Source organism: Centroberyx affinis, unplaced genomic scaffold (genome assembly GCF_046629955.1).
Source record: "Centroberyx affinis isolate AG114_WGS23_722 - 3 ecotype Tasmania unplaced genomic scaffold, CSIRO-AGI_Caff_v1 ptg000903l_1, whole genome shotgun sequence".
Taxonomy (NCBI): Eukaryota; Metazoa; Chordata; class Actinopteri; order Beryciformes; family Berycidae; genus Centroberyx; species Centroberyx affinis.
This window is the reverse complement of record NW_027279487.1, coordinates 44,277-71,753: the sequence shown is the minus strand read 5'-3', so window position 1 is coordinate 71,753 and position 27,477 is coordinate 44,277. Positions and strand designations below refer to the sequence as shown.

The 27,477-nt window shown below is 43.3% G+C and overlaps 1 protein-coding gene across 2 annotated transcripts; it reads right to left on the bottom strand.

The window, feature by feature from the left end:
* On the bottom strand, positions 1 to 25,618 carry scara3 (scavenger receptor class A, member 3). Of its 2 annotated transcripts, XM_071521624.1 has the most exons (12): positions 25,056 to 25,618; positions 14,211 to 14,246; positions 13,001 to 13,045; positions 12,231 to 12,350; positions 8,517 to 8,597; positions 7,806 to 7,924; positions 5,882 to 6,126; positions 3,974 to 4,193; positions 3,620 to 3,708; positions 3,323 to 3,515; positions 1,869 to 2,046; positions 1 to 1,769 (listed from the first exon to the last, which is right to left on the bottom strand). In XM_071521624.1, exons 1-12 carry the CDS (start codon positions 25,060 to 25,062, stop codon positions 1,273 to 1,275), a joined length of 1,830 nt encoding a protein of 609 aa, XP_071377725.1. In that variant the 5' UTR covers positions 25,063 to 25,618; the 3' UTR covers positions 1 to 1,272. The 2 variants fall into 2 exon arrangements, with proteins under 2 accessions (XP_071377725.1, XP_071377726.1); XM_071521625.1 differs by lacking the exons at positions 14,211 to 14,246; positions 25,056 to 25,618 and adding an exon at positions 13,415 to 13,470.
* Positions 25,619 to 27,477: the final 1,859 nt, after the last annotated feature.

The window sequence follows — 27,477 nt, the reverse complement described above, 5'->3', positions numbered from 1 at the left end:
ACTTGACCTTAACACTTACATGGACATGTATGTGTTGAATGGGTTTCATGAAACTTGGGCCCTTGAAACCTCTTAAAAGCCCATTGTTTTGACAAATACATGGGTGTCAATGAGAAAACATTCTCATCTTTGTTCCCACTTTTTGCATATTGCATGTTTTTCTCCAAAACAGCAATAAACACCACACACTGTAAAACAAATCCCATCAAAGCTTTCTTCTGAAACCAAAATCCATATTTACTCACTGAAGCAATTATCTTAATAACTGAAAATTCAGAGGCCATAAATTCTGCAACTTCAATTCTTCAAACTGATATTATAACATTTTGTCTTGTACTGTAGATCCGTATTCAGAGTGCCCGCTCTGAAATGCCACATTGAAAAAAATGATAGAAAACAGACTTTCTACACTTTAAAGAATCAATAAAGTGCCATCCATCAGAAATTCATGTGTCAATGTGTATATAATGTAAAAAATGAGTAGATATTTTCTGTTCCCATATGGTAGTGCATGGGAATGTAAACCTCATAGAATTACAAAGAGTAGGCCGATGACCTCCATTGGAATACACCACCACATTTCTTCTTAATGTGCGGTAAACAGCCTTTAGTCATTATGTCCCATGAGGCTTTGGTGGCTTGGCAAGAATCATGCACATTCCTCACTTATTGTACATTCAATTGCTTGAAAGACTTCAAATTCAACTATGGACGTTTTTCAAAAATATTCCTTTAATCTCGTGGTCTGAGAAAAGTCTTCAATTAGGGTTATTCCATCAAGATCCATCAAGTGTAGTTCTCCACATACCATCATACAAAATCCCAAGTCTGTACAAACCCAGTCCGTTCTTGGCCTGGGGACTCAGTTGTCAATGGATTTAAAAAAACAGAACAACTGGTCATATTGGCGGCAGTTCAATCTTCGGTTCCTAAGACCTTCCTCCTGGTTCTCCTGAAGTTCCCATGGTTTTTCATCATCCTTGTCTCAAATTTGAAGACTGTATTTACTCAGTATGCATTTGCTGTATTTGGTCAGGAGGTTCTCCACTGTCTTGTGCAGTCCCACAGAAATGGGTCATGTGTTTTTTTTAAAGCTCTTTGTCAACTGTTGCATCATCAGTCACCATGGCTGATATTCCTTTGGTTAATATCTAACAATAATTCCTTAGCTCCTTTGTACATGACAGAACACGCCTCTCAATCCATTGCTTTGCCCATCTCTACTGTATATTTGCCTCCATCCACCTCTTTTATATCTCCATTTTCCTCTTTCTACTGTCTCTTGGAGCCGTCAGCCGGTGCCTCCTTTCGGGTGCGTTGCTGTATGTTGATTTGGTCTGGGTGGTACGGCAAGCCTGGAGGTCCAGGGGTTCCTGGTGGTCCAGGCGGTCCTACCGGCCCTGGTTTTCCCCTGGGTCCTGCCACCCCGTGGATGCCCGGTAGCCCCGCCTGGCCCTGGATCCCCGGAGGTCCCTTGGGTCCTGGGATCCCCTCTTTACCGATGGGGCCCATGTCACCCTTCTGGCCCCTCTCAGCGCGTGGGCCCGGCACACCAAGAGCCCCTTTGGCTCCTTTGATCCCTGCTGCGCCTCTGCTGCCGGTGGGGCCCAGTTCGCCCTGCGCTCCCTTGGGCCCGAAAAAGCCCTTCTCTCCGGGGGACCCACGGCCTCCAACGGGACCCCGTTCACCTTTGTTCCCAGATAGACCCACGGGCCCTTTGGCACCAGTCTCGCCACGGTTCCCTTTGGGCCCCGGTGGTCCAGGAGAACCTGTAGAGAGAGGACGGAGAGGTCAAAGGAAAAACAAAAGTGTATGTACTGTATATACACTCTGCTTGCATACTTTCTCCGATACATGGTAACAGCTACCTTTTAGTATGGTAAAGTTCTTTATGAGTTGGGTGTGGTGTGTATCCACTAGCTTCATCTCCTCCATCACCATGGACAGGTTCCTGACGTCCACGTCCAAACGAACGCTCAACAGCATGTACTGCTGCCTCAGTGTGTCGGCTAAGTGGAGGAGCAGCAACACTGTGTTGTTCAAGTTCTAGAAGAAGAAGAAGACGAAGAAGAAGAAGAAGAAGAAGAAGTAGAAGTAGAAGAAGAAGAACATCAATCATCCTTTTGATCATTTCATCCTGTGTAGCACTCCAGCACTGATCTGAACTGTTTGTTACAGATTCATATTCCAGGATCAATATACACAGTGGTGTAGTGGTGCCTGGAGAAGTGGGTATACTTTTAATTTATGTCCCAGTTTTTTTTTTTAAAGCGGCCCGTCCAGCAAAGAATAAACACCCTGTGTCATAAACAGTGACATGTAAGACTACTCTGCATATTTAGTTCACCCAAAAATGGGACAGTAGGCTAGTATTTGCACATTGTCACTTAACTTCTGCTGCTTGACTTCAGGGAGTAAGGATCATTATGAAATTAACATGAGCCACAGAAGAGGTGCAGATTTTGCAATCAATACTGGCCCACAGACTATAGAGTGAGACAACTACATAATTATGCATTTTGAGTGAACTATTCCTTATTCCTTAGTCCATCCACACATGAAAATTGGACAACTATTCTCTCACCTTACAAGTAGTCTATGGGCCAGTAGTTTCTTTTGTAAACTGTCTCTCGGAACAGCTGATTTGTAACAGATAGTGTAGGCCAGAGTGTGCCACCATTATAAATTTAACATTATTTGTCAGGGGGCAGTTTGCAAATATTACTCTAATAATTTTGTTGACGAATAATTTTCGTCATAGTTTTCGTCAACGACATTTTTTCATTGATGAAAACAAGATAACTAAATAAAAAATAATTTATGATGACAAAAACTATCACTATGACAATTTCGTCAACGAAAATGTTAGGGTGAGACAGTTGAGTTGGGAAGAGAGCCACACAGAAGTAGTCTCTTTGTGCGGTCCCTCTCTCTCTCTCTCTCTCTCCCTCTGTCGCTCTCTCTCTCTCTCTCTCTGTCACGCTCTCTCTCTCTCTCTCTCTCCCTCTCTCTGTCGGGCTCTCTCTCGCTCTGTCTCGCTCTCTCTCTGTCGCGCTCTCTCTCTCTCTGTCTCTCTCTCTCTCTCTCTCTGTCGCGCTCTCTCTCTCCCTCTCGCGCTCTCTCTCTCTCTCTCTCTCTCTCTCGCTCTTTGCAGCACATTACTGAATAATGCGCATCAGAGGGGATTTAGAAGTGGGTATACACAATGCCGAGTGAAAAATAAGTAGGTATACCTGCGTATACCCTGTACTACACCACTGAATATACACATAGACACAGTCAACATGAAGTTCTGAAGGGTTTCTTTCTGTGTGGGTCCAACCTGTAGATCTTCTGTGTGGCTGCCCAGGCGGCTCTGGCAGGACGAGCTCTCGATGTTGATGTACTTGTACATGCTCTGGACGTGGCTGACCGTGGCGTTGATGCTGGAGGAGATGGTGTCAATCTCCATCTCGATGGAGTTCAAGCGGCCGTCTAAAGTAGAGAAGCGCTCGCCTGTCCGGTTCTCGTAGTACCTGGAGAAGAAATGAGGGTTTTTTACATATTTTTACTTCTGGAATGGTAGTTCTTTGCACTCCCTTTGTGTGTGTGTGCATGTGTGTGTGTGTGTGTGTGTTACCTGGAATGGTAGTGAAGGTCGTGCATGTTCTCCTCGTGTTCGTCCATGAAGGAGGTCACGTTGTCTAGCTGCATCTGCAGATTCATCACCTGGAGAGAACACACATACACACATTAGGATTTGACCAATATGGGTTTTTAGCAGATACCAGTACTTTCTGAAACAACATTTAGACCATCATGGGACACTAAAACTCTCCACTGAAACCCAGGATAGCATAAAACATATGAATACTTGTGCTGAATTCTACCAAAATGTCGCATTAGAATCAATTCAGGTTAAGGTGGACAACATTGACTGGCAAACCGATAATCAGTCTAACCCTAGCACACACACACACACACACACACCAACCTGCAGGGTGAGGTCATGGACCATCTCGGAGGACATGCTGATCCTCTGGTGCGTCGTCGAGATGCCGCTCTGGATGCTGCGCACGGTTTGCGTGGTGCCGCTGGAGTTGGACTTGAGCGCGCTCAGTACACGGCTGTAGTTCTGCCAATCGGTGGTCAGCTTCTGCAGGACCAGAGTCTCCTCATCTGCTTTCCTCTGCAGGGCGTCCATCCACATGGCACTGTGAGGCAGAGGGAGGCAGTGGAAATGTGAGGTAGATGAAACACTAGGCTGTGTGTACACTCTGCCACTGCCTTCTTTTTTTTTTACAAATAAATGGGCAGCAGCGGCAAGGTGGATGGAAAGCGGACACTTTGGAAAGGCGCTGCAACTGGCTTCTTTATAGGCAGAGCACAGCAGTTTTTTAGACAAATATCCTGGACCGCTTTTTTCTGAGTCGACCAACTCCAAGGAAGGTGAGGCAGGGTTTCATGCTACAAAGGCAGTAAACTAAGTAAAACTTACGACAACAATATCAACCGAAATGAGAGCGGTGAAAGTATCAGTCAAACAGCCAGTAGAGGCACTATGGGAGCTATGAGGCTGTGCTGTGGGAGTTTCTGCTTAAGTGGTTGAAAAGTTTACTGAAGTACTTAGGATGATAGTGGCAACAGTTTCCCCCGTTATGGAAGCAAAGCACACGTCAGAGCAGTAGTGCGAACATGCAATTAAATGGCACTTGTGGTGATATGATCACCCCATTCAAATGTCTAATATTCTCTGAAAACTATCTCAAAACGTGATGTATGATTATCTCCACCAATCAGAGTGTGAGTTCTGAATCTGGTTTGTGTGTGCAGCATGTGAATCACAGCTGGACTCTGCAGCTGTGCCTTTTCAATTGAAAAATCAGTTGTTACTCCTACTTTGCCTTCATAGCTAATGATTTGCTTGCACGGCTTGTCTGAAAAATCATGTGGGAGGTTGCTGGAGGGGAGCTCTAAGGCCATGATATATGGGGAACATTTTGAAGCGATGCAGGTGGGCAACGCAAGTGACTATGATCAACTTTTTTCATGAAACTTTTGCTCCTAATAAATCTCTGCTCTTCACATATGTTTTAACAACAGCGTTGCTTTGACTGTGGCTCCTGGCCAGCTGTCGACAGCTGATTAAGTTCTTCCAGCTTCACCATAAGGAGGCCATGAACCCATTTAGTTAATTTAGTAATAACAATGATTTCTAGTGGACAAGTAGCTGATAATGGCTTATTGATACTGATAATGGTTTTGGAGATTAGATACATGCTGTCTGGAAGAGTCCACACATAGAAATTGTGCCTGCCTTCCTATTCAAATTTGTTCGCCAGATTTAGAAAATAATTTCTGAATCGTAATGGGGAACTTGCTGCTCACAATTTGAGTCTTTGTAGTTAATGATGCATTCTGGGAAATATATAGCATAACTGCATTCCAGAATCTAAGCTTAGAATTTGGACTCTATGAAAAAATGGCTGACACAATATTGTACACATAATAGTGCATTAGTATGGTAATTTCCTATCTTTGGTAATTATCTCCTATCTCAGGCACGATTTCCTGTCTCCGTAACCTCAAAAGACTTTCTCCAAAACTACAAAAGCTATTTTATCTTCTTTGTCTCACAGTGAAGCTGGAGAATAGATGTGTCACACAGTCAAGGTTAGTGTAACAATGTTAAATCCATCCTCAATCTGCAGAAATTACTAAGCAGATTCACTTGAATTCCTTCCTCTGCAGTCCATCCATTACCCTCTAGAACAGAAGAATCAGGAAACAGAAGCAGATCCATCCATTTTCCATGTATAAAGCCTGAAAACTTGAATATAAAACAGAATTAGTTTCTAGATTTACTTTCTATACATCCATCCCAGCCAGTCATTCGTCTAACCTGAGCGCCACAGTAGTGTTCACTTGCTGCACCGCGGCTTTCACATCGTACTGATCCTGCGACAGACTCGTCATTTTCTCGTCCGTCTCGTCGATCACCTCCCTCCAGCCCTCCACCTGGCCCACGTATCTCTCCAGCGACTGGTTGAGAAGCCTGATGGACACGGTGTGGTTCTGCAGGTCGCGGGTCAGCCGGCTGCTGGCGGCCTTCAGGGTGGCCTGGGTTTGGGAGGCCTGGTCCAGGACCTGGAAGAGGAGGGGGGGGGCAAGGGGGGATGATGAGGGAAAAAAGAGGGAGTTATTGAACGTAAATTAACAGGCTGACATAAAAAGGCGTGTTCACACTATCCTCTTTTTTTTGTAAAAGCGTTGCCCCACCACATTTTGTGCTGATAACGAAAAGCAGGTCACACGACATGCACCTCGTTTCCATCAGGACTAACTGTAACAGTTGGTCCTATCAAGAAACAACACTTATATACAACAGGCAGCAGAACAGGCCCCCAAGCATCTCATCCAGATTGTTTCCAGATATGAGTTAGCTGCATAACATCTGCACCTAGCACAAAAACAAATCTCTGGTATACACACTGAAATATTTATCTTCCCCTCGCCAAAACACGATCGCTGTGCACCTTACATCCTGTCGTAATATTTACATCCTTTAAAATGACGATAAACACCTCGTCTCGCTTATTCCCCATCCACCAGTATCCTGACAATCCATTTTGGCAAGTATGTTACGTTATGAGTTGATGTTATGAGTGGAATTGGAGACTCATTGTATTTACACTTTGTTAAATGATTACTCCGCCTATAATGATTACTTAAAGTTGCATTAAGCAATTTCTCTGACCACTAGAGGGCGATAGAAACTGCAACACATTTGTAAATAACACACAGCAAAGCCACTGCACTACGGAGGCCTACGAAGGACAAACGGAAGGATAAATGCTAACAGCTAAGCTAAACGTACTTGCTGAGAAGTGTCACCGGGTTACCAGTCTCGCTTTGCTAGATCTTTCCAGATCTTTTTCCCGCCATTACTTTTATGATCAAAGTGACAACTACTACCAACTTTTCTACTGCTACTTTCTCCACCTCCTCCTCCACCTCCTCTTCCTTGGGATTGGTTGATCCAGGTCATGTGCCCTCCTCTCTGCTCTGCTTAAAGAGGCCAGGCGCAATGCTATTTCCAGCATCTGCTTTCTGTCAACTGGCAGTGGCCAGTTGAAAAAAGAGGAATAGTGTGAACATGGCCTGATAGTAAGAGAGGTGGATGGGCATTTCTTCAGAGTGGCCTTAGTCTGGGTCTAATACCGGAAGAGGGGGCGAGGGAGGAAAGGAGGGAGGACCAAGAAGAAAAAGGAAGAGTTGTGTAATACTGGAGTGACAGACACAGAAAGATGGAAAAAGATAATTGGGATTATGAGATGTCTGTTCTAGGTTTAGATCGGGCTGATATTGGCCTTTTATTAAATATTGAATATGAGCTACAGAAAAACAAGCTATAAAATCCACATTTTACACAGCTTAAAAGAATTTAATAAGTCTGGGTTTCAATGGAAAGTTTTAGTGTCCCATGATGGTCTAAAGGCTGTTTCAGAGGCTTTTCCACCCTTTGGGGAAAACACTGAATACTTGCAATTTTTGGCATGAAAATTGCCAAATTGGAATACACGGAATACAAAAATATTGGTTCTGGTATCATCCTTCAAAAACCGACACTGGCCGAGCCCTAGTGTTGTCCAATGCCTGAAGGGAGGGAGGAAAGAATGGATGTAAAAGTGGTCAATGGTGTTGTGAATTAATGAAGTGAAAGAGGGAAAGTCTGGAAAGTTTGGTACAACCAATAGCTGTTGAGGAAAAATGGATGGAAGAAAGAGAGGAAGAGAGATTTAAAATCAATCCATTATCTACTGTACCTGCTCCTGTCCCAGTATCATTCTCTGGATGTCCTCAAACTCTCTCTTCAGCCTGCTGATCTCCTCGCTGTACAGAGTCACATCCAGACAGCCTGAACAGTTAGAGGTGGAGCTCAGATCTGAGAGAGAGAGAGAGAGAGAGAGAGAGAGAGAGAGAGAGAGAAAGAGGCAGTGTGGAGAAAAATGTCCAGAAGTTTATAGGCCACTATGTGATAATCTCTCCAAAATTTACAAAGCTCTAGATAACTGTATTCAGTGTATCAGACCTTGTGTGTGTGTGTGTGTGTGTGTGTGTGTGTGTGTGTGTGTGGTGTGTGTATAAGAGAGAGAGAGGTCCTCTGAGCCCTTGACTACACACTCCATGCTGCTTCACACTTCATGAATGACCTACTTAAGACAGGGGCTTTTGGTCTATGCACAGCACACTCTTTGCAAAAAGGATTCTTTAGGCTTGTACCACAGCAGAACTCTTTTGGTGCTACAAAGAACCCTGTTAGAAAGGTTCTCCATAGCACCAAGCTCCAATGGTTCTACATAGGATCTTTATAGTGCTGTAAAGAACCTTTTAACAATATATGGAATGCTCTGAATCAGCAGAATTAACCCAGAACCCTAATTTTCCTGTGTATAAATGTGCATATGTGTACGTGTGTATGTTGTCAATGTTTTCCCATAGTCTTCCCCATTTGTGTGTTAGGCCAGCTACCTTACCCTCTATTCCCTGCTGGACTTTGGCGATCTTCTTGTGGTAGAAGGACTCCTCCTCAGACAGGTTGTCAACCTTCCTGAACACTGGAGGTACAGTGGGGTTAAAAAAAAGTTAAAGGAAAATGTTCAGGAGTTTGAAAACCAATGAAGAATTTGCTTGAATAACACAAGTGACATCTTTTCAGTTTGATTATTAGATTGATGGGAAGGACTGATTGAGGTTTTCTAACGTTACTCACCAGGAAACTGTAAGAGGTTTTTACTTCCCTCCAAGCTAATTTTGTTGCTGTCTCACATTGACGTAATACGCGGCGCGGCTAATGTTGAGACATGGTCAATTGAAGTGACACAAAACGCACTGTATCCAAAAAAAATTATGTTAAAAAAAGGCTCCAAAAATACAGCCCACAGTTAAAAAATTTTTTTAAAAATCACAGTTTATGTTTTCTTTGACTTCCAATGCTGTTGGAAGTCAATGGGGCATTAAACCATTAGTCTCAAAATTGGATAACAGATGCTAACAGGAGGCTAGTGCTAATTTCACACAAAAAACTCTGCTATGAAAACTCTTAAGAGGCGAGCAGACGGGTTTCCCAAAATCATATACTTTATGAAAGAGCAACAAAGCATAAAGAAACAAATATATAAAATGGAGGTAAAAAAATTGTTGTTTAAATAGTGAAATAAACTGTGGACTAAGGGTCTGGGTGTGCGAGGCTGTGCAGGAACAGATACAGAAATGAAGAAAATGTCTTCTCCATGAAACATAAGCAGTACCTTGGTGTTAACAGGAAATAGGAAGTAGTTATTGGAGTAAAAACAGGAAGGAATTAAACTACCGACAGCAAAACACAAAGTTTTCATTAGCTAACAAACGTAATCAAAACACTGATGAATGATGGTTTAGCCAGCTGGCTAGGTCCTGCTCCCCAACATATTTCCCAAGAGAGCAACAACGATTTTGTGTGTATGTGTGTGAGAGAGTGTGTGAGTGTGTATGGTGTGTGTGATTCAGACTTTTTCAGAGGCTTCAGCGCACTTCAGCATCCTAATCCCTGACTCAGGGGATTAATGCGGGCCTGTTCCGCAGTGTGTTTGCATTTGTAAATGGTTCCACATGCATTGTGCACATACCACCTGCTCTACTGTATTAGCTCTCTGTCACACTGATGCTGACCATGGCTATCACTGGGAGGGGCTACGCTTATTGGAGGAGCGTGCTTTAAAAATACATGGCTCTTGGGAGGCTTTGTAGGACCATCTTGAAGAACCACATGAGCTTCTTGTGGTTCTTTACTCCTATTTGAAGAACCTTTAGTGGTTCCATATAAATAGCACCTAGTGGTATTATTTTTTAAGGATTTTTGTAGGATAGTAACTCCAAAAGACCAAAGTAACTTTCAGTGTTGATGTGACTCAAGGATTTATCTTTAAAACATGTTTCCCATTGGGGACAAAGGCCTTGTAATGAGTCCAGATAGAATTTTAGCTGGCAACAAGGAGATTCTACCATGTGATTTTAGCTGGATTACATTTAGACCTGGCATTAAAGTGCGTCTCTGGTATAAACATTAAAATTCAATTTTCCTGTCCCTTGCCAAAACAAATATTGCCACTTTGTAGTATTGTCTCGCTTGTTCCCCATCCACCAGTATCTTGACAATCTATTTTGACAAGTATGTTACGATCCAAGCTGCCTGGTGCCTGTTTGATTTGCGGGAGTTTCATTGTTGGACCTGCACTGTAAAGTTTATTTCTGTTTATGTAATTGTTAACATGAATTGGAGTGGCATTGCATTTACACTGACTGTTAATATGGTCAAATGCGTCTCTGTCCATGTCCACGTGGTTTGGGTGATTGGATCTAAATGCATTTTTGGCGCATTTACGCCTGGATTCTATGCGCTTTTGCTCTATCCATCATCCAGGACTCATGTTAATGCAGGTAAGGGGGTCACTGGTTCAAAGCCTGCTTGAGCTCACTGAGTTGAGTTCTTTAAAAAGTTCTCAGGATACAGCTAATATGCATCGTTTCATACAATCTCAGGTTCTTTATAGCACCATAAAGGCTTCATTTCAGCATGGTCCTTTAAAGAACCTATATAAAACGGTTCTTTACAGCACCAAAAATGGTTTTGCTATTATATATTTAAAACCGTACAGTATGTAACCCTGCCTACGACTACACCCTGCTACGCATTATTTTCTCATACTAAATGATACTAAATGTTTTTGATTGTTTTGAATGGGTAAGCCTGACAAAAATTAACTTCCTCTGAAAAATGTCTTTGTCCAGGAAGCTGAAGGCGACTAAAATGTGTTACTTCTTTGAACATTTGTTACTCAGCAATATTTTTTTGAGGAATTCATTTGATCATTGTCAAACAGATGTTCAGCAGGATCTGGAAATCCAGTGGTTATTGGTTTGTGTTTTTTCCTGTTGCACACAATTGGCAGTTTCAGCCAAGTGCAATATGTTTTCAGTAGACAGTAAAGTTTTCAGTGTTTTGCACTTGTCCAGCTGTGTGAGTTGACATAAACAAAGTTCTGTTTCTGCTTATAAAGCATTGCGAAACAGCAGTCATTATGTGTGTATGAGTATGTGTACATACAAATGTGTTGGCGCACATTAGGGTTTGACCAATAAGGGCCGATACTGATATCTTTGGATTGAAGCTGCTGATTGAAAGAGGCAGCATTTAGACCATCATGGGACACTAAAACTCCATTGAAACTCAGGGTAATGGTACATATTCATGCATACTTGTGTTTCTAATGTAAATTCACCTTAGAATCAGTTCAGGTTAAAAGATTCCTATAGACAATATATATAGCATTGATCAATTCTACAATAAATATGTAATCAAACAAACAGCATTATATCAGAGATGAACAACAGCTGATCTGATTTTTTTTTTTTATAAAAGGCCAATATCAGCCTGATATATCGGTCTCACCCTAGTGCATGCATACATTGGCATGCATGCATTGGCGTCTTCCTGTGTTTCTGCATGTGTACATGTCTGTGTGTGAGCCTGTGTGTGTGTGTGCGTGTGTATAATGAGATTTTGCATCACTCTACCAAGCCCTCTCTCAGCTCCAAAGCCCTCCTCTGAGATCCCCGAACTGTTGTAAAGGGAAAGATTTACGGCTTCCAACCCCAATAACAAGGGATGTGGATGTGAAAAGCATCTGTTCGTACTGAAGCAGCTGTCAGGTAAAACATGGCGTACGCGACCCAGACCCAGCTTATTGTGATCTATGGGACTTAAATGGACCTCGTCTTATTAACACACACACACACACACACACACACACACACACAGAGTCCAGATACTTCGTCCTTTTCCCATGAATTGCCTACTTCTTTATTGCATTCTGCAAAGATTTTTATGCAACATAGGGTAGATTCTGAAATGTCTTGATGCAAATATGACACATAATTGCGTGTCAGCCTTTCCGATAATTTCAATGACTACTGGACAGTAAGTTGGATCACATGATATAAAGTCAGGCTGCAAATGATTTGGCCGCTGAGTGCATCCAATCTGGATTGAATCCCCTGGAATTTTCACTAACAAAGAGATTTTTTCACAAACCTTACTAGGTAGTGTGTGTATGTGTGTGTGTGTGTGCATGTGTGTGAGTGGGACACTGGGCCTGAAGCTAAACCCGCAGATAAGAGCGCGGGGTGTGTGAAAATCAAACTGAGCTCACCGAGCGACGCCAGCACTGCCACAGTAATGATGAGGAATGCAAAGAATCCATAGAGGACTTTGACAGCCAGCTGGAGGGAATGGGTCTGCTGGCACTTCACACAGCCGCCTCTGGTCCGACCTGGGAGTACATTGCAGGAGGGAATAAATGCATGTATAAACGAGTGTACGAGTGAGTGACTGAATGGGAGAATCGAAACACGACTGCAAAACAAAGCCACAAAACGAGACGAAAAACGGGAGAGACAAGGAAAAGACAGAGAAAACAGGCTTTCATTTGATGTGGCTGCTGTTCCCCTTGTTCCCTAAATTCTCCAGCAGTGTAAATGCCAGACCCAATGTGAGATTTAGCAGTCGGAGATAACGTTAACACAAGCCTCCGAGTTTTGCTGGAAGGCCCGCGTTAGGGGCAGACTTAGCGGTGAGAGGCTTAATGTGGGGAGATGCGGAGCAGATGTGGAACTCACGCATAACAAAGCTGTCATGGCAGATGCACGAAGACACACGCACACACACACACACACACACACACACACTGGAAGTCATACACATAGCCATGCGTGTACACACATGGCCCGAGTGTACACAATGCGTCACGGGTGGAAAGATGCAACGCAGATGTGCTTGTTTGTTGTTGTTAGACTCATGTGTGTGTGTGTGTGTGTGTGTGTGTGTGTGTTTTGTACCTGCGTGTGTTCATGCATGTGTGAGGAGCGGAGGTGCATGTTTATTTGTGTGTGTGTGTGTGTGTGTGTGTCTGTTAGCCTTCACCTCTAAACGAAGGCATTTCCTCCTCTTCGCCAGTAAGATCCTCCTCTGCAAAACAAGACAAGGCAAAGTGAGGCCACTTCAGATGTGTTTTACTTTTATTTCTATATACTATCCAGCAGTTCTTTGCGGTAAAATTGGTAAAAAATTGCATCACTGCCAAAAGTGGGAGAGTCATATATTAATCTGTTCCTGTGATAATAAGCATATACACAATCACAGAAAGACTTTACTGCTCATCTTTATTTATTTTCCAAACAGAAAAAAAACAACATCAGAACAGTAAGCACCAAATAAAATCAGTCCAGTTTGAGGTTGGTTTTGTGATCTTCTAACAGTATGCAGACCAAAGGCTCATGATAAATGGAAACTATACAGTAGTGTTGCAGGTTAAATATAAAACAACGTAGACTCAACTTCTTCCACTGCAATAAAATTCACATATAAAACTCCAAGCCATCGTCGTCTGAAGGCTCCTCCATCTTCTTCCTCTATAAAGCTCTACTGCTGAGTCACTGGTAGTCGTAGAAGAAGAAGTGTGATTTGGCCATTTCATAGAGAAAAAGTGTGGTAATTGCAAAATTTCAAGTTATTGTAAATCTGTGGTTGAATTTTAATTACTGCAGTCCCACAATCATAAAGTGGGTAAAGGAGGGACTACTGAGGTAAAAACAAAAGACTTCTCATTCTAGCCAGTTAATCAGGGACTGATTTACACCTGGGACACCAGGTGAATGCAATTAACTAGCTGGCAGGATAGAAAACCAGCAGTACTCTGAGTCACAAGGACCAGCATTGAAAACCACTGACTTTACTAATCACCTTCCAAAATGCAGAGCTAATTTGCCTTTAGCTGAAATCAATTTCAAAGTGATTCTAATTAGCTCAATCAAAACCAGGATTTCACTTTTCTTTGTTGCATAATGTATGTTAGTGTGCAGAGAACAAGCATGGGCAACAAGCAGCTAACACAAGCTCTTGGAAATTTAAACGGGTGTGCAAGTAATTATTGTTTCAATCAAACTAACCCCCCATAATGCATCACTCCCACGTCACCACCTGTGGTTTGAGTTGACATAACTGACCCAAATAAACATAGAGGGGAAGGTTCACCATACGCCACATTTGTCACCAAGTACCATTTTTATGATGTGACTGACCGTTGAGATTTACAGCATTTGGGTTTAGGACAAAAGAACAGCTTGATCCTGACCTTTGAAAAGCTGGTTCTCGTATCCACCATAGTTTTCTGCAAAAGAGAAAGACAGAGAGAGAGAGAGAGAGAGAGAGAGAGAGAGAGAGAGAGAGAGAGACAAAGCACACATTGAAAAATGAGGGTCAATAGTGTGAAGCTGACACAACCCCATTCTGCCGGAGCCACTAACAAGTTTTATTACTCTCGTCATAAATCATACAAAAACCAGCAGCGGCTCCACGGTCCCACAGCCTCTCTGGGCGTATAGTACAACACCCAACCTCAAAGTCGGCTCCGTATTGTTCTGAGCTCGTACTGTACGTGGCAGCCATCTTGGAAAAACACAATTAAATCACATGGGCAGAGGAAGAAGTGTTTTTGTTCTGCTGAAATGTTTTGTCTGACCAGTTGCTCACTCAGGAAAAACAGCCCCATAGTGGCGCAAAGTATGGGAACAGTTGTTGGTTGTGTGTGCTTCGTCTGTGGGGGAATATTCTGTGTGTGTGTGTGTGTGTGTGTGTGCGCGCGTGTGTGTGTGTGAGCATGTCGTCATCTCACGCTCCTCAAGCGGTCCAGCTGGAACGGGCAGAAGTGACAGAGCTTGATTTCCACAGAACATAGCTAGAGGGCCTAATGAACCACAAATGCCAGTTTACTTTAACGTGCCAGTTGACATTAGCCTGCATGCTTTCATTAGTGTGTTTAATGGCAATGGACTTTATTCTGCACGCCATTGACTCTATACACACCACCCAAACTGGTACCCCAACCCTGCACCTCAGGTACTGCTGGCCTGGCACTTGATCTTAGGAAACCAAAACACTTAATGGAACGGCGGGACAGAAGAGGAAGTGGAAGATTCACACGCACACACACACACACACATAGGAAAAAAGGTTTGGCGAGTTGCTGACTGGCAAAGTTCCGAGTGAAAATGAAAGGGAGACAGTACACTCTTCCATGCTCCCTTATTTATGCAGCCAACTGCATAAACTGGCTTTTGTGCAAACAGCCCCATTGACCTGGCAGACAGTTGAATTACTGCATATGTAGTTACATAAGTTACATGCAATTCCATGCTTACCGTACCTGAAAATGGCTTTGTAATAGCTTTTGTGATAATGTACAGACATCGGCATAATTTGCAAGCTGCAGAAAAACACATAGGGTGTGATGTAACGATCTGCTCGCTGATGAGAGCTTTCATGAGACTGTTCATTGCAGTAAAATTGCAAGGCCATGTGGAAATTTTGCTCCCTGACGTACTCTGGACAGATGTCGGGGTGTTTTAGGTGGTAAATACGCGGGGATATGTCAAACAGTTGCAATATTTGCACGCAAAAGTAGATTTTTGCGCAAATGTTGAGATCACTGGTTTCCTGGAGGGGCTGTTAAATGACCAGATGCATGAACGTGTCAGTTCCCTTGTTTGACGCCACTCCCAGTCCCACTGTGCAAACTTGTAACTTTATCGTTTAATTCAGTAGATTCAACACCACTGAGCAACTGTTTTTGGTGTGTTTTTATGTAGGTTTAAGTGAAAAAATGCTGGGTTGCAGACAATTGTTGAGTCGCTAGAATTGTTTTTTATTCCATTTCCTAAATGAAAACAAAACATTGCAAAATGTCTATTTCCTAAACCCAAAGAAAGTATTGCAAAATGTCTAGTGTGGCTGACCACATAATCAGCTCAGTATGAAGAGAAGTAACCGGGTTTCCCCTTTTGAGCACCTATGAGAGACATGAAGTATTGTTCTGTTACATTTTGCTAACATTAGCAAACTGACAGATGCATTGACTCTGCAGAGTGAGTAAAAAGTAACGTTTAATATAGGCCTGCAGTGCATGAACAATGGCTGTTGTTTATAATGATGATTACTTTCTTTTAGTAATCATCATTATAAACAACATCCATGAAAGACACCAAATCATCCATAGACGCCAAAATCATCCATGTGTCCCTGGTAGATCACTGATGCTGGTGCTCCATGCTAACATTTTAGCATACACCAGTGGTTCTCAACGTGGGGTCCGGGGACCACCAGTGGTCCTTGAGGGGGTTCCAAGGGGTCCCCAGCAAATTGATGAATTGTTAAACTTCAGCATTATTTCATTTACAAGAAGTTAACACAATTAGAGAATGTAGAAAAATGACTGTATTGATCTCATAGTTTCATTGATATCTCTCTACCAACAATGCAGATAGTCATACATTTCTGGACAAAATCATATCAAACAATAAAAATATTCTCAGATTTGGGTCCAAGAGACAAAATCTCATCAAATGGGAGTCCGTGGCCCTAATGTGGACTAAATTAGGGGTCCTTGATATGAAAAAGGTTGAGAATCACTGGCATACACTACATGTTGACTGATAGTAAGACACTTTTTGGTGGAAATAGTAACTAAGGGCTTATTGATCGGAAAATTGCTAACATCTACTTAGTTCAGTTAAGGTACTCTGGCAGGCATTGCATGGTGGGAAGGGCTGGAAAGGCTGAATCATCCAACACAGGCATCTTTATGGTCCTGGTCCCTGATAGAGAGAAGAATAGAGGAAAAAAGGGGGCAGGGAGACTGACAGTAGATGCACACCAGACGCGATTTTTTGCCTCCATTGTCTAGGCTATACGAAGTAAATAACTGTGTGTGCACGGGATTACAGGATAGGTGGCGACTATGAAATGAAGAAACTTATAAAATACACAATAGGTCTCATTAAACAAACAATGTTAAACTGAGGATTTGCTTGGATGCTTGTCCCCAAAACAAACACCCACAGGCGTTGACTCGGTGTTGGTGGTTGGTTTTGCAAAATCTAAAGTGGTCACGCTCGGTCTGGCATGTACCGCGAGGAATGCGAACGCAAAGTGAGGTAAATGTTTATGTGAGCCGCTGAAGTCGCAGAAAACACTGAGGTTGACATGATGGTGGAGGCAGAGAGAAGGAGAGAAAAAGAGAAAGAAACACAGAAAAAGAGAGATGGGTGAAAGGAGATGTGGAGGCGACCAGGGAAGACAGCTGGAAGAAAGGAGAGAGGTGATTGTGTCCAAGAGAGAGAGAGAGAGACACACACACACACACACACACACACACACACACAGCATATTTTGTTGCGGAAACCACAAGACTCAAAACACTCCGGCGTGACTCCCCAGTTTCCAAAACATCTCGTGGTCCCGGACCCTCCTCATACTCTCCGGTTCACATGCAGAGGAGGGAGGCTGACCTGCCCGGCGACTGCCTAAACATCCTCTACCCCTGTCTACAAGCCTGTCCTTGTGTTTCTGCTCCTCGCTCCTCCACTCCTCCTTCACTCTCTCCTCCACCCCTGCTGCTCCTTTCTCTCCCCCCCTCTGTGGAAAAAGCCCTTGTGTGTCTCTCTGATCGGCGAGGAAGTCAACCTGTCCAACACACACAGAGCAGAACTGAGCTGATCTGACAGAAGTACAACACAGCCCTAACAGGCCCGGGCCGGGTCACACCTACAGTCAATGCTGTTTGGCAACACTGTGGAACAACTGATGCTGTTTTCAAAGCAATAGTCAGTTTGCTTTGGTCCGAATTTGTTGATACTTTGTCGAATTTACGCTTTGATTTGGTTACGTTTCGCACTGCAAAATTTCAAGCGAACCATAAGACAACAACAAAAGCAGTTCCACCTCCTCCATTGGTCAGAAATTTGATGCGGCAAAAGACTTTCCTCTAGAGTAAACAAACATGGTGCATCAGCATAGCCTTTCACGGTGTGTTTAACCGATAATGCACCATGCTTTCCTGTTTGTTACAGGGGGAATCACGGTTGGATCAGTCCAGAGTTCGTTTGGAGACCAACCTCACAACAAGGTCAGCAAAGTCCAGTTGGTTTGGATTTCTGTGTTCTCATGTGCCCAAACAAACTGAACTAAGGGGGAAACAGCTCCAGGGTCCGAAATAATTGCTGCTTAGTCCCACCTCTGAGTCAGTGGTTTCAACAACATCTGTTACTGAACATGTAAATCAGATTTCCATGATTTGATAAATCCATAAATCCAAGGTGTGAAGATATAAGGTTACCTCAAGATTTGAGATTCCAAGATTCAAGACTTTCTTGTCCTCTAGAGGGAATTAGTTTAGTACAAAATGCTGCAGCATGAAACCTAATAAAGCACAATACACAATGATACTAACCCTAACCTAACCTTACACAATGCATAGCACCCCAACAATGTGCAGTGCAATGCAATGCATCTGTGACATAAATATTTACACCAAGGTCAGCTTCATCATTGACATGGTTATATTACATGGTGTAATGTAACTGGTCTTTGAGAGCAAATCAAATATGGATTGGGTTTTTTGCATTAAGTGTTGTGCATAGTATCCAGACATGGTTTTAGGACACAGTGAAGTATGCAGGTGCACAGTACATTAGGTAGTTGTTTGGTCTTGAGAGCTTTGGCGGTAATTTGAATACACAGTGAGAGTCTAGCCAGTGTACACTTAACTTTCTGACATAAGAAAATATGAGCATGCATGTATTTGGAGGAAATGCTCCAAAAACTTCAACAAAATCTAATAAAATTAATATTTCCAGCCAAGTGTTCAAAGCCTCTTTCAGTGGGAGTATCACAGACTGAGAATGTAGTATGTACAACATGGTTGCGGAGATTACCATATTTCCATATCCTAATATGAACAGCCTCTGTGACAAACTACCACAAGGCTATTATGTCCTGTTTTCACACCTGGGCTCTTGGTTTTCAATGTTGGAATTCACTAGCCTGGAAAAGCCAGCTATTCTTGATGAAAGTGACCACTCAGCCTCTGGTCAAGGTTACAAAACTGAAAATAATATTGCTGCTAGCCGCAGCCATGCTTGACTGCGTCACAGAAATATTATTAAACGTGGCTTTAATTACATGTTGTGTGTTTGAATAGCTGATTCTCTTGGCCGCTGCCCTTTATGGACAGTGCTAATTGAATACTATGAATAAGGAAATATCAAGAGCCAGCAAGGGCGTTTTCATATGATAATAGTCCTTCTAATGTCCCAACCAGAGTTTGCTAGATTGTTACATTGTATTGGTGTGGTTTGTTTCATGTTGTCTAATATCGGACCTACCGGACAGATATTTTGGTGGGAGTATAAAAAAATCGAATTAGAATGGCACTCAGAAGTCGTTTTCACATGCTACACCTTGCCAATGAATGACCCTGTAGAATTCTGAGGGACTTTTAATTTGACGACATAATCCTCCAATCAATGTGTCGGATGTACTTCCACTCTAGAGAAGCTGGTAGGTTTTTCTACAGCATCATTTCATGAGTTGTTTTCACACCAGAAATCATCCTCACCACGGTCGGAACTGAAGCGGACCAAGACTGCTGATTTTGGCCGAACCGTTTGCAAGTTTTTGGTCCGCACCCGAGTCCAGATGGTGCGGTTGCACCTGTCAAAATGATCTGAACTTAGCTTAGAAAAGTTTGTTAAGTTCGCACCAAACGATGTAGTCACAAAAAAGAGACTAAATGACATTGTCATCAGACCAGGGAAGTATTGGGATACCACTGTATGGTGCTGTACAGCAGGTAGATTTATCCAAAGCAATCAGATTGATCAGAAACATGTTCCACCTATGCTGATGATTCCTATTAGGCAAGAATAGCTGTGCTTGATGAAAAATGGAATTACCGATCTTTCCCAACGTAAACTTGCTCAACTCATCTGTTAAGTGACAAGAACATAGACGCTAAAATCATCCATGTGTAGATCATCTGGTAGGTGTTTCTCAAAACAGACCTCAAGGCCCACCTGTCCCGCAAGTTTTTGCTCCAGCCCTGTTCTTGCACACCTGATCCAATTAAGGTGTCATGAAAATGTGTAGCACCTAATTGGATCAGGTGTGCAAGAACAGGGCTGGAGCAAAAACCTGCAGGAGAGGTGGGCCTTGAGAACTGGGTTGAGAGTAGATCTTTGGATCATTGGTAAATTTATGAATCTACAGACCATATAATAAAAACCACTAAGGTCAGTCTTCTTACTTAAGCTAGTAACCTACTATCACTCAACATAGTGTATGCTAAAGTGTGCATGGAGCCAACAATCTACAAGGGCCAAAGTAAAGAATGGCCTCTCAGCTATCAAAGCTCTGAAAGCTTTGAAGCCTTTTAAAGAGCAAGCAACAACAAGCTTGGGAAAGAAAGCCTGTTTACTTGAAAATGGTCTCAAAAATACATGGCCACTCAGTATGCTATGTAGGCCTCTGGTCCAGATGGTGTACAGTGGCCAGCCTCCCCACCTATGAAAACATCAGGGCCAGCACTGTTAAAACAGCACACACAGGACATTGGACAGAAACGCCTAGGACATAGTAGTTATGTTACAGGCTACTTGACAGTGCGATTCTAAACATGTCTGATTGTCTGAAACCAGTTCCATAAGGACACCTGTATAGGTGAGCGGTAAAATGACTGTGGATCGCAGATATAGAATTACAGGCTAAGTGAAAGCAGGGTTACAACGTTAAGTTGTGTCTACCAAAACACATTCATGTTGTTGTTGCAGCCACCCACATGGAGTCAATCAGCCCTCCTGCCTCCATCTTCTTCCACGATCTGACTTTTGGTCTCCCTCGAACACAGCGCCAAGCCTCTACTTGAGTCAGCTAACCATCAGGACCGCTCCATGATTGTGGTTCTTCTGTGGTGGTTCTTGTCAGGGGGTTTTGGAAGTGGGAGATCCATCCCCCTCAACTCCACCCCCATACCACGCCCTCTCCCTCCCTTCATTCCTCTTTTGGATGTTACGTTCGCCAGGGGATTGTGTAAAACGTTATCCTTGGTTAGCAACGTGCCCTCGCTGCCCCCTAACCTCACCACATCACTTTGACAGGTCAAAATGTCTCAATTATACAAAATGATGCTGCTACTTGGATTTTGTATTCAAATGCAGAGGGACCGACCTACAAACTGGGGTCACAAGGATAGTTTCTTGCTTTTAAAAGAGGCAAATGGAGATCCACTCTCCACACAAAGAAAAAGCTTCACAGATTCAGCAACATGTCATGCTTGTCGATGTTCCCCTCCCTTATTAGTTTGAATTAAACCATTTGAACCGGAAAACCCCCTCAAAAACCCCAGCAAACCCAGCCTTAAGTGAAACCAGAGTCCCAAGATGGGCTTCCTCCAGATCAGAGTGGAGGTCTTGACCACAACTCATAAAGCCAAGCGACTCCCTCTCCCAAACCTCTGCTGACATCCAACCGGCTGAGATGCCCTCTGACAGGAATGTGTGGTCTCCTTACAGAACTGTAAACGCCCGGAATGTGTTGCTCCAGAGAGCAAAGCCGAAGTTATGGAGGAGCCATTACAAGAGAATGCTCTTTTATTGTGGTTTCGGCAGTGAAACGGGAGATTTTCGGGGGCCAGATCCCATAAATGCGTCGTTTTCTCAGGACTAAACTAAATCCGACAGCCAGTGCCGAGACGGAGACAAGACCGGTTAGGTTTACAGTGCTGCGAGGCCAAAGGGCGTTTACAGTATTCTCAGAAGCTTAGAGTTTGTTGTGGAACTCCACTTATCCTTTTAGTTGGAGGCGACTCGCCTTTGTATTTTCACTTGCCTTCAAATTTCCCAGATCACTATCTCAGAGGAATTTTCCATAGAGATAGAATACAGCTAAGAATGCGGAAAGCTATCCAACACAAAGTCAGTTCAATTCAGTCCGCTTTATTAGCATGGATGTTAGATGAACTGTACTGCCAAAGCATCTAGATCAATTGAATAAAAACAATAAAATAAACTACTACTCATGATTATGAATAACTACTATATTACCTTTGGTGAAGGATATGGGTTGCTGTGTATTCAGTATTTCTATGTGTATGGGGCTAGTGTTGCTTTACAAAAATGGAAAAAGGTCAAGCAGAAACATTGGAGTAATGAATCTAAGGGAGTAAAAATAAATGATTAGTGCAGGCTGGATATAGAGAGAAAAAATCAATATAACACTGAGGTATAATTACTCCTTTTCCCCTTTCATTTCAAATTCAAGGTGCTTGCATTGGCTTGACTGTAAATTTACAATGCCGCCAAAGCAAAAACGGTGTTAAAACAAGACGATAACAACTCTCTCTCTCTCTCTCTCTACCTGCCCTTCTTCTCCCCTTTGCTCACTCTTTCCTTCTCCATTTGCCAGCTATACACCTGCCTCTCTTAACCCCCCCCCCCTCTCTCTCTCTCTCCCTCTCTCTCTCTCTCTCTTTCCACCTCCCCATCCCCCCCCCAGCACTACATAGGAATGTATGAGGCAGCATGTTTTGTTCTGGTCTGGCTGGGCTCGGCTCGCTCTAAGCAAGACTGGAAACCGCATTAGCAGACCTCCTGCGCTGTGCGGGCGCGAGGTTGTATATACTGTCTGTGCCTCAAGTTAACCCGCTGTATCGCCTCTCAGATCGAGGCGGTGTCTGTCCAGGAGGCTCGACTAGGAGACACAACACACTTGCTCGACTTGCATGTCTGATTTGATTTACTGCACGTTTACTTCTACTTTCATGCTTACTTTGTTTTCCCTTATTTGGTCATGTAACAGTAGCGGCATTGGCCAAATTCTAACACACAATTTCAAATTTGGCTGAAAAAAATCAGTGTCAGAGTCAGAGTCATTTGCCTTTCAGCATTAAACTCTTCTGCTAAAACACTGGAAATCTGGCCAACTGTATCCAGATTTGGCCACTGTTACATTATATTTATCAGATAGTTAAACTAATAATTTTCATAGAAATAAATGCCTGTTGTGCTACTTTCTACCTCTGATTGATATAATACAATAGTGATTCATCCTATAGCCAGTTCATGAAAGCTGAAGTAGTTGATTGTTTTAGTGTGAATAAAACTGATCATTTGGATTTTTATTACCTTGGACTGCCAACATCAGTGGAATCTCTGCTATGTTTATGGAATCTCTGCTATGTTTACACCTGTGTTGACACATTTAGGTGATTTGTGACTTCAAGTGGGAGATATCGCTGCCTACAAAAATTCCGACTAATTCCTACTAATTACCACTAGGGGGTGGCCGTGAACTTTTTTCCCAGTCGGCAGCTCGTATTTATGATAAATCAGATATGATGTGAACACAGAACTTGAATGGATAGAACGGTCTTTTCACTGTCTTCTATGGTATTTTGGCTAGTACACCAAAACATGGCGTACAACGGGAGTTTGGGCATTAAGGCCGTAAAGTGTGTCACGCCGACTGCCACACAGCGTGAGTGGGTTAGCTTTGTAATGTTACAAGACTAACGTTAAATTAATAAAATGTGACGACTTACCAACAGTAATATAGAGCGATTGAGTAGCTCCCCGCTGACAGCAAAGCCACGGTGATATTGCAACGGCAGTTTTTTCTCCAAGTAGGTCGCTGCGACTTGCCGTAAGTCGGTTTATACAGAAGCTAGGCCAACGGTACCAAGGAGGTTTATATTATGGAACGGTACACATAAAAATGGCCGCCGCTCTGACCATCCAGGAGCATTGATTTGAATGGGAAAGACCGTACTATCCATTCAAGTTCTGTGGATGTGAATGAGGGATAAACACCCGGCGTTTGGTAAGTGTTTCCTGGGAAAAATGCCAGGAAGTGATGCGTTTTACGTTTCCGGTTTGTTCGGAATAAAGGGAAGAAGAAGAACTGGGTAGTTAGCATGAGCAGTGATAGCCACCATGACTGAACAGAGAAAGAAAAGAAACTCAAACTTCATCAACAGAAAATCCAAGGAAAAAGACGTCACAGTACTGGACACACTGTTTGATTGACAGGTGATCTGTCGGAAGTGCAGTGCAGAAACACCACAGCAACGAGCGCTGAGCACCAAAGAATGAGGAACAATGAGGAACTCGAGGATTACCACTTTAAGGTTTGGTCAAGAATAGAAGAAAGAATACTGCTAGATTTCAGTTTAGAGCTTTGGGCCATCACAAGCATCATCTGAAGACTGAAATTGAATAAAAGCGTTAATCTATTGCATCCATCACATTCACTATTGGCTATAGCGTGCCATTCACAAGTCATGCTTAATTGCAGTGGGGTACAGAGAAGCTGTTCCGTTGTAAATACGTCAACACTTCATAACACTTTCTCAAGCTGTTGAGCCACATGTGTGACTTTTCCCTGCTCCTTCTCATACACCCCCCCCACCCCCCTCTTTTCTCTCTCTCTTTTCTCCCACCGTATCCCTCCATCTCTGTCCGTCTCTCCCTTACACTTCTTTGTAGCTCTGCACAGGTCTGGGAACCGTGTAAGAGCCCCGGCTCTCTTCAAAGCCGCCGCCGGCTCTCGTTTCATGCCGTGTTGTGAAAAAGCTCAAATTCGAATGTTATGCTTTCAACTCGCGCTCCTTTAAAGTGGATATTAAGTCAATCTGCGGCTGACTGGCGGGGCCGGTGGACTTTTTTTTATGTTTTATGAAACAAGGCTGTGGCACACACACACACGCACACACACACACACACACACACACACACACGTCTATACACAGATTCAAAGCTGACTAATCAAAGTCTCACATCCAAGAACAACAACCCAGGACTTTCTCAGGACCCAGACCAACTTTCAAACATATTTGATTTCCAATGCCTCTTACAGGTGCCTGACTGCATGCCACCATGCCAGATACTGTACCTGTCTCCATGTTAAAATATCATATACCTTCATATTTTTGGTTTGAAATACTTGCAAGAGCGCAGCAAAATACAGTACCACTGCATCTGTACAGTCCCCTATAGGACTTTTCTATGTGCTCAGACTGTCAGGAAAAACAAATGCAAACTTCCACCAAAGCTTAATTTCTTGACAAATAACACAGAAACTCTCACTTTACCTTTCATGGTTCCTCCTCAAAGAATCCTGTATGAACAACTTGTCGTCCGGACAACGGCTTGCTGCTGCTGCTGCTGATGTTGCTGATGCTGACGGTAACGATGGCGATGTTGCTGTCCTCTTCACCAAAATGTGCTTTTTTTCCCTGCAAGTGTCCCGGAACGGAGGAAGCGGTGGAAATTTACCTTTGATGTGTCAGCACAGTCGTTCATGCAGCATTTTCCAGTGGACAGCGTCTCCGGATGTCCAAAGAAGTCCCAAAATGTCTTATTTCCACCCGGGCTGAAGTTGATGAACGGCTATCAGGAGGATGAGCAACACCTCAGTCACTCATCAGTGCAGGATTCAACTACTGTTAGCAGCGGCCCATATGGGCTGACCGTGCACCGCTGCAGCTTGAGTTCAACTTGTTTGATTTCTCCCTAGAGGTACAGCTAGTTTCATTGAGATTTCTGGGTGTGCATCTTGATGTTCATGAGTGCCAAAGGCTATCTGCCAAAGCTCCTCTAAATTGTCTATTCCCTGTCTTCCCTTTATATGTGTGTTTGCCTGGAGCTCTCTGACATCCTCCTGCTCCCCTCCAGAGCCTGAGGAAAAGTAAAAATCCTCAGACAGAAACCATGTGCAACACGAGCGAGGGAGGGAGGGAGGGAGGGAAGTGGGAGAGAAAGGGAGGGAGTGGGGATGGAAGGGGAGGACGAGGGGTAGTAAGAAAGAGAGAAGCCGAGAGAGAGAGAGAGAGAGAGAGAGAGAGAGAGAGAGAGAGAGAGAGATGGGAGGGGAACAAAGAATTTGGAAAAAGAGGGAGGGACTGGAGAGGGGACAGAAAGAAAAAGAAAAGGGAGGGAGAGAGAGAGAGAGAGAGAGAGAGAGAGAGAGAGAGAGAGAGAGGGAGGGTCCATGTGTTGACTCCTTTGTGGCCGAGGCTAATTGCTAACAAATGTTTGAACATTGTGGAGCGAGCACCTTGAATATCTGCGGCCTTGGCCTGCGAGACAGGAAAATAGTTTCTACGCACACACACACACACACACACACACACACGTCAAGGCTAATCCCTATCTGGCCCGGCTTGCAGTCTTTTCAGCTTGCTCCCTGTATGGTTGACTACCAGTTTCTAAGACTAACAGCAGGTGTAATTCACTCACCACGCATCCGTCTATCCAGCTGACCAGGCAGTTGGATTGTCTGTCAGGCTTGGTGGAGTTTCTGCTCCTTCGTTTCCTCTCCTCTGCTGCACTCAGTATGCTGGTTTGACATGGTAATGTAGTGCTAAATGAGAAGGAGGGTAAACTATGACCTTCAGTCAGTGATCTAAAGGCAAACATCCACCAGTATGAGTATAAATCAATTACTGTACTTTCAGAAAAGCATTCATTTTTGCTTAAAATACCATGTTTTCATATAACATATAATCATATCCATCAGTTTGATGCTACTTACTGTGGTGTACATTACTGAATACATATGGTGTACATTATACCGAATTAATTCACCTCTTAAAGATTCATGGCCGCCTAACAAGGTCATTAAACTGTGTTTTGATGGGTTTACCCTCCACTGGACATAGTAGAAAAACAAATGTAATCAGTAGCAGGTGATAATAAAGCTACACTAGGTGTAAAAATACTTATCCACGTAAATCTTAAAGCTGCAACAGAGAAGAGTGTCCCATCCCCACTAATTGAGACACCGGAAATTCATCCAATATGCTCAAATGAAATTCTGGTGTCGGGTGTTGACACTGGCAAGACATTAGCATTGAGTAAACCATCTGTCCTGAAAAAGCCTCACTACTAATGGCAGAACCACGAAACACTAAAATGTGGAAATCTAGGTTCGAGGAGCAGTTTACGCCATCATGTTCCAAGATTTCTGGGTAATGAAGTCCTTCAAAGTTTCAAAAAAATTCAAACAGTTTTCTCTTGCTGCCACTTGGTGCCGCCAAAGTGCGAAGTTGCCTAAGGCTGCTTTAAAGGTCCCATATTCTCCACTTTCCAGTGTTTTATTTTGTGTCTTGAGGTCCATTCAAAGCTGTGTGTGTGGTGTCATGTACCAAAAACACTCTCAATCCATTTTTACATGTTCTTTTTCCAGCATCTCTCTGAGCCTTACCAAGAACAGGCTGTTTCTGTCGCTGTGTCTTTAAGGCTCATTGCTATTAACGACCCCTCTGTTCTGATTGGCTAACCGTTTCAAGAGTGAAACGTGAGACACCACAGACCCGGCAGCTACAGGTAGGGAAAACTCTCCGGTAATAAACAATGAAAACCACTCAACCGCTTTGAAAAAAAACACTTTGTTAGTCTATTATTTCTTACAAAAATGATAATGAGCGAACCTTTGTGACGCCACAAAGTTACGGAAGTCCAAACGGCTCATTTAGAGGCTCGCTTTTCTAATATGGATTGTGTGGATTTAGT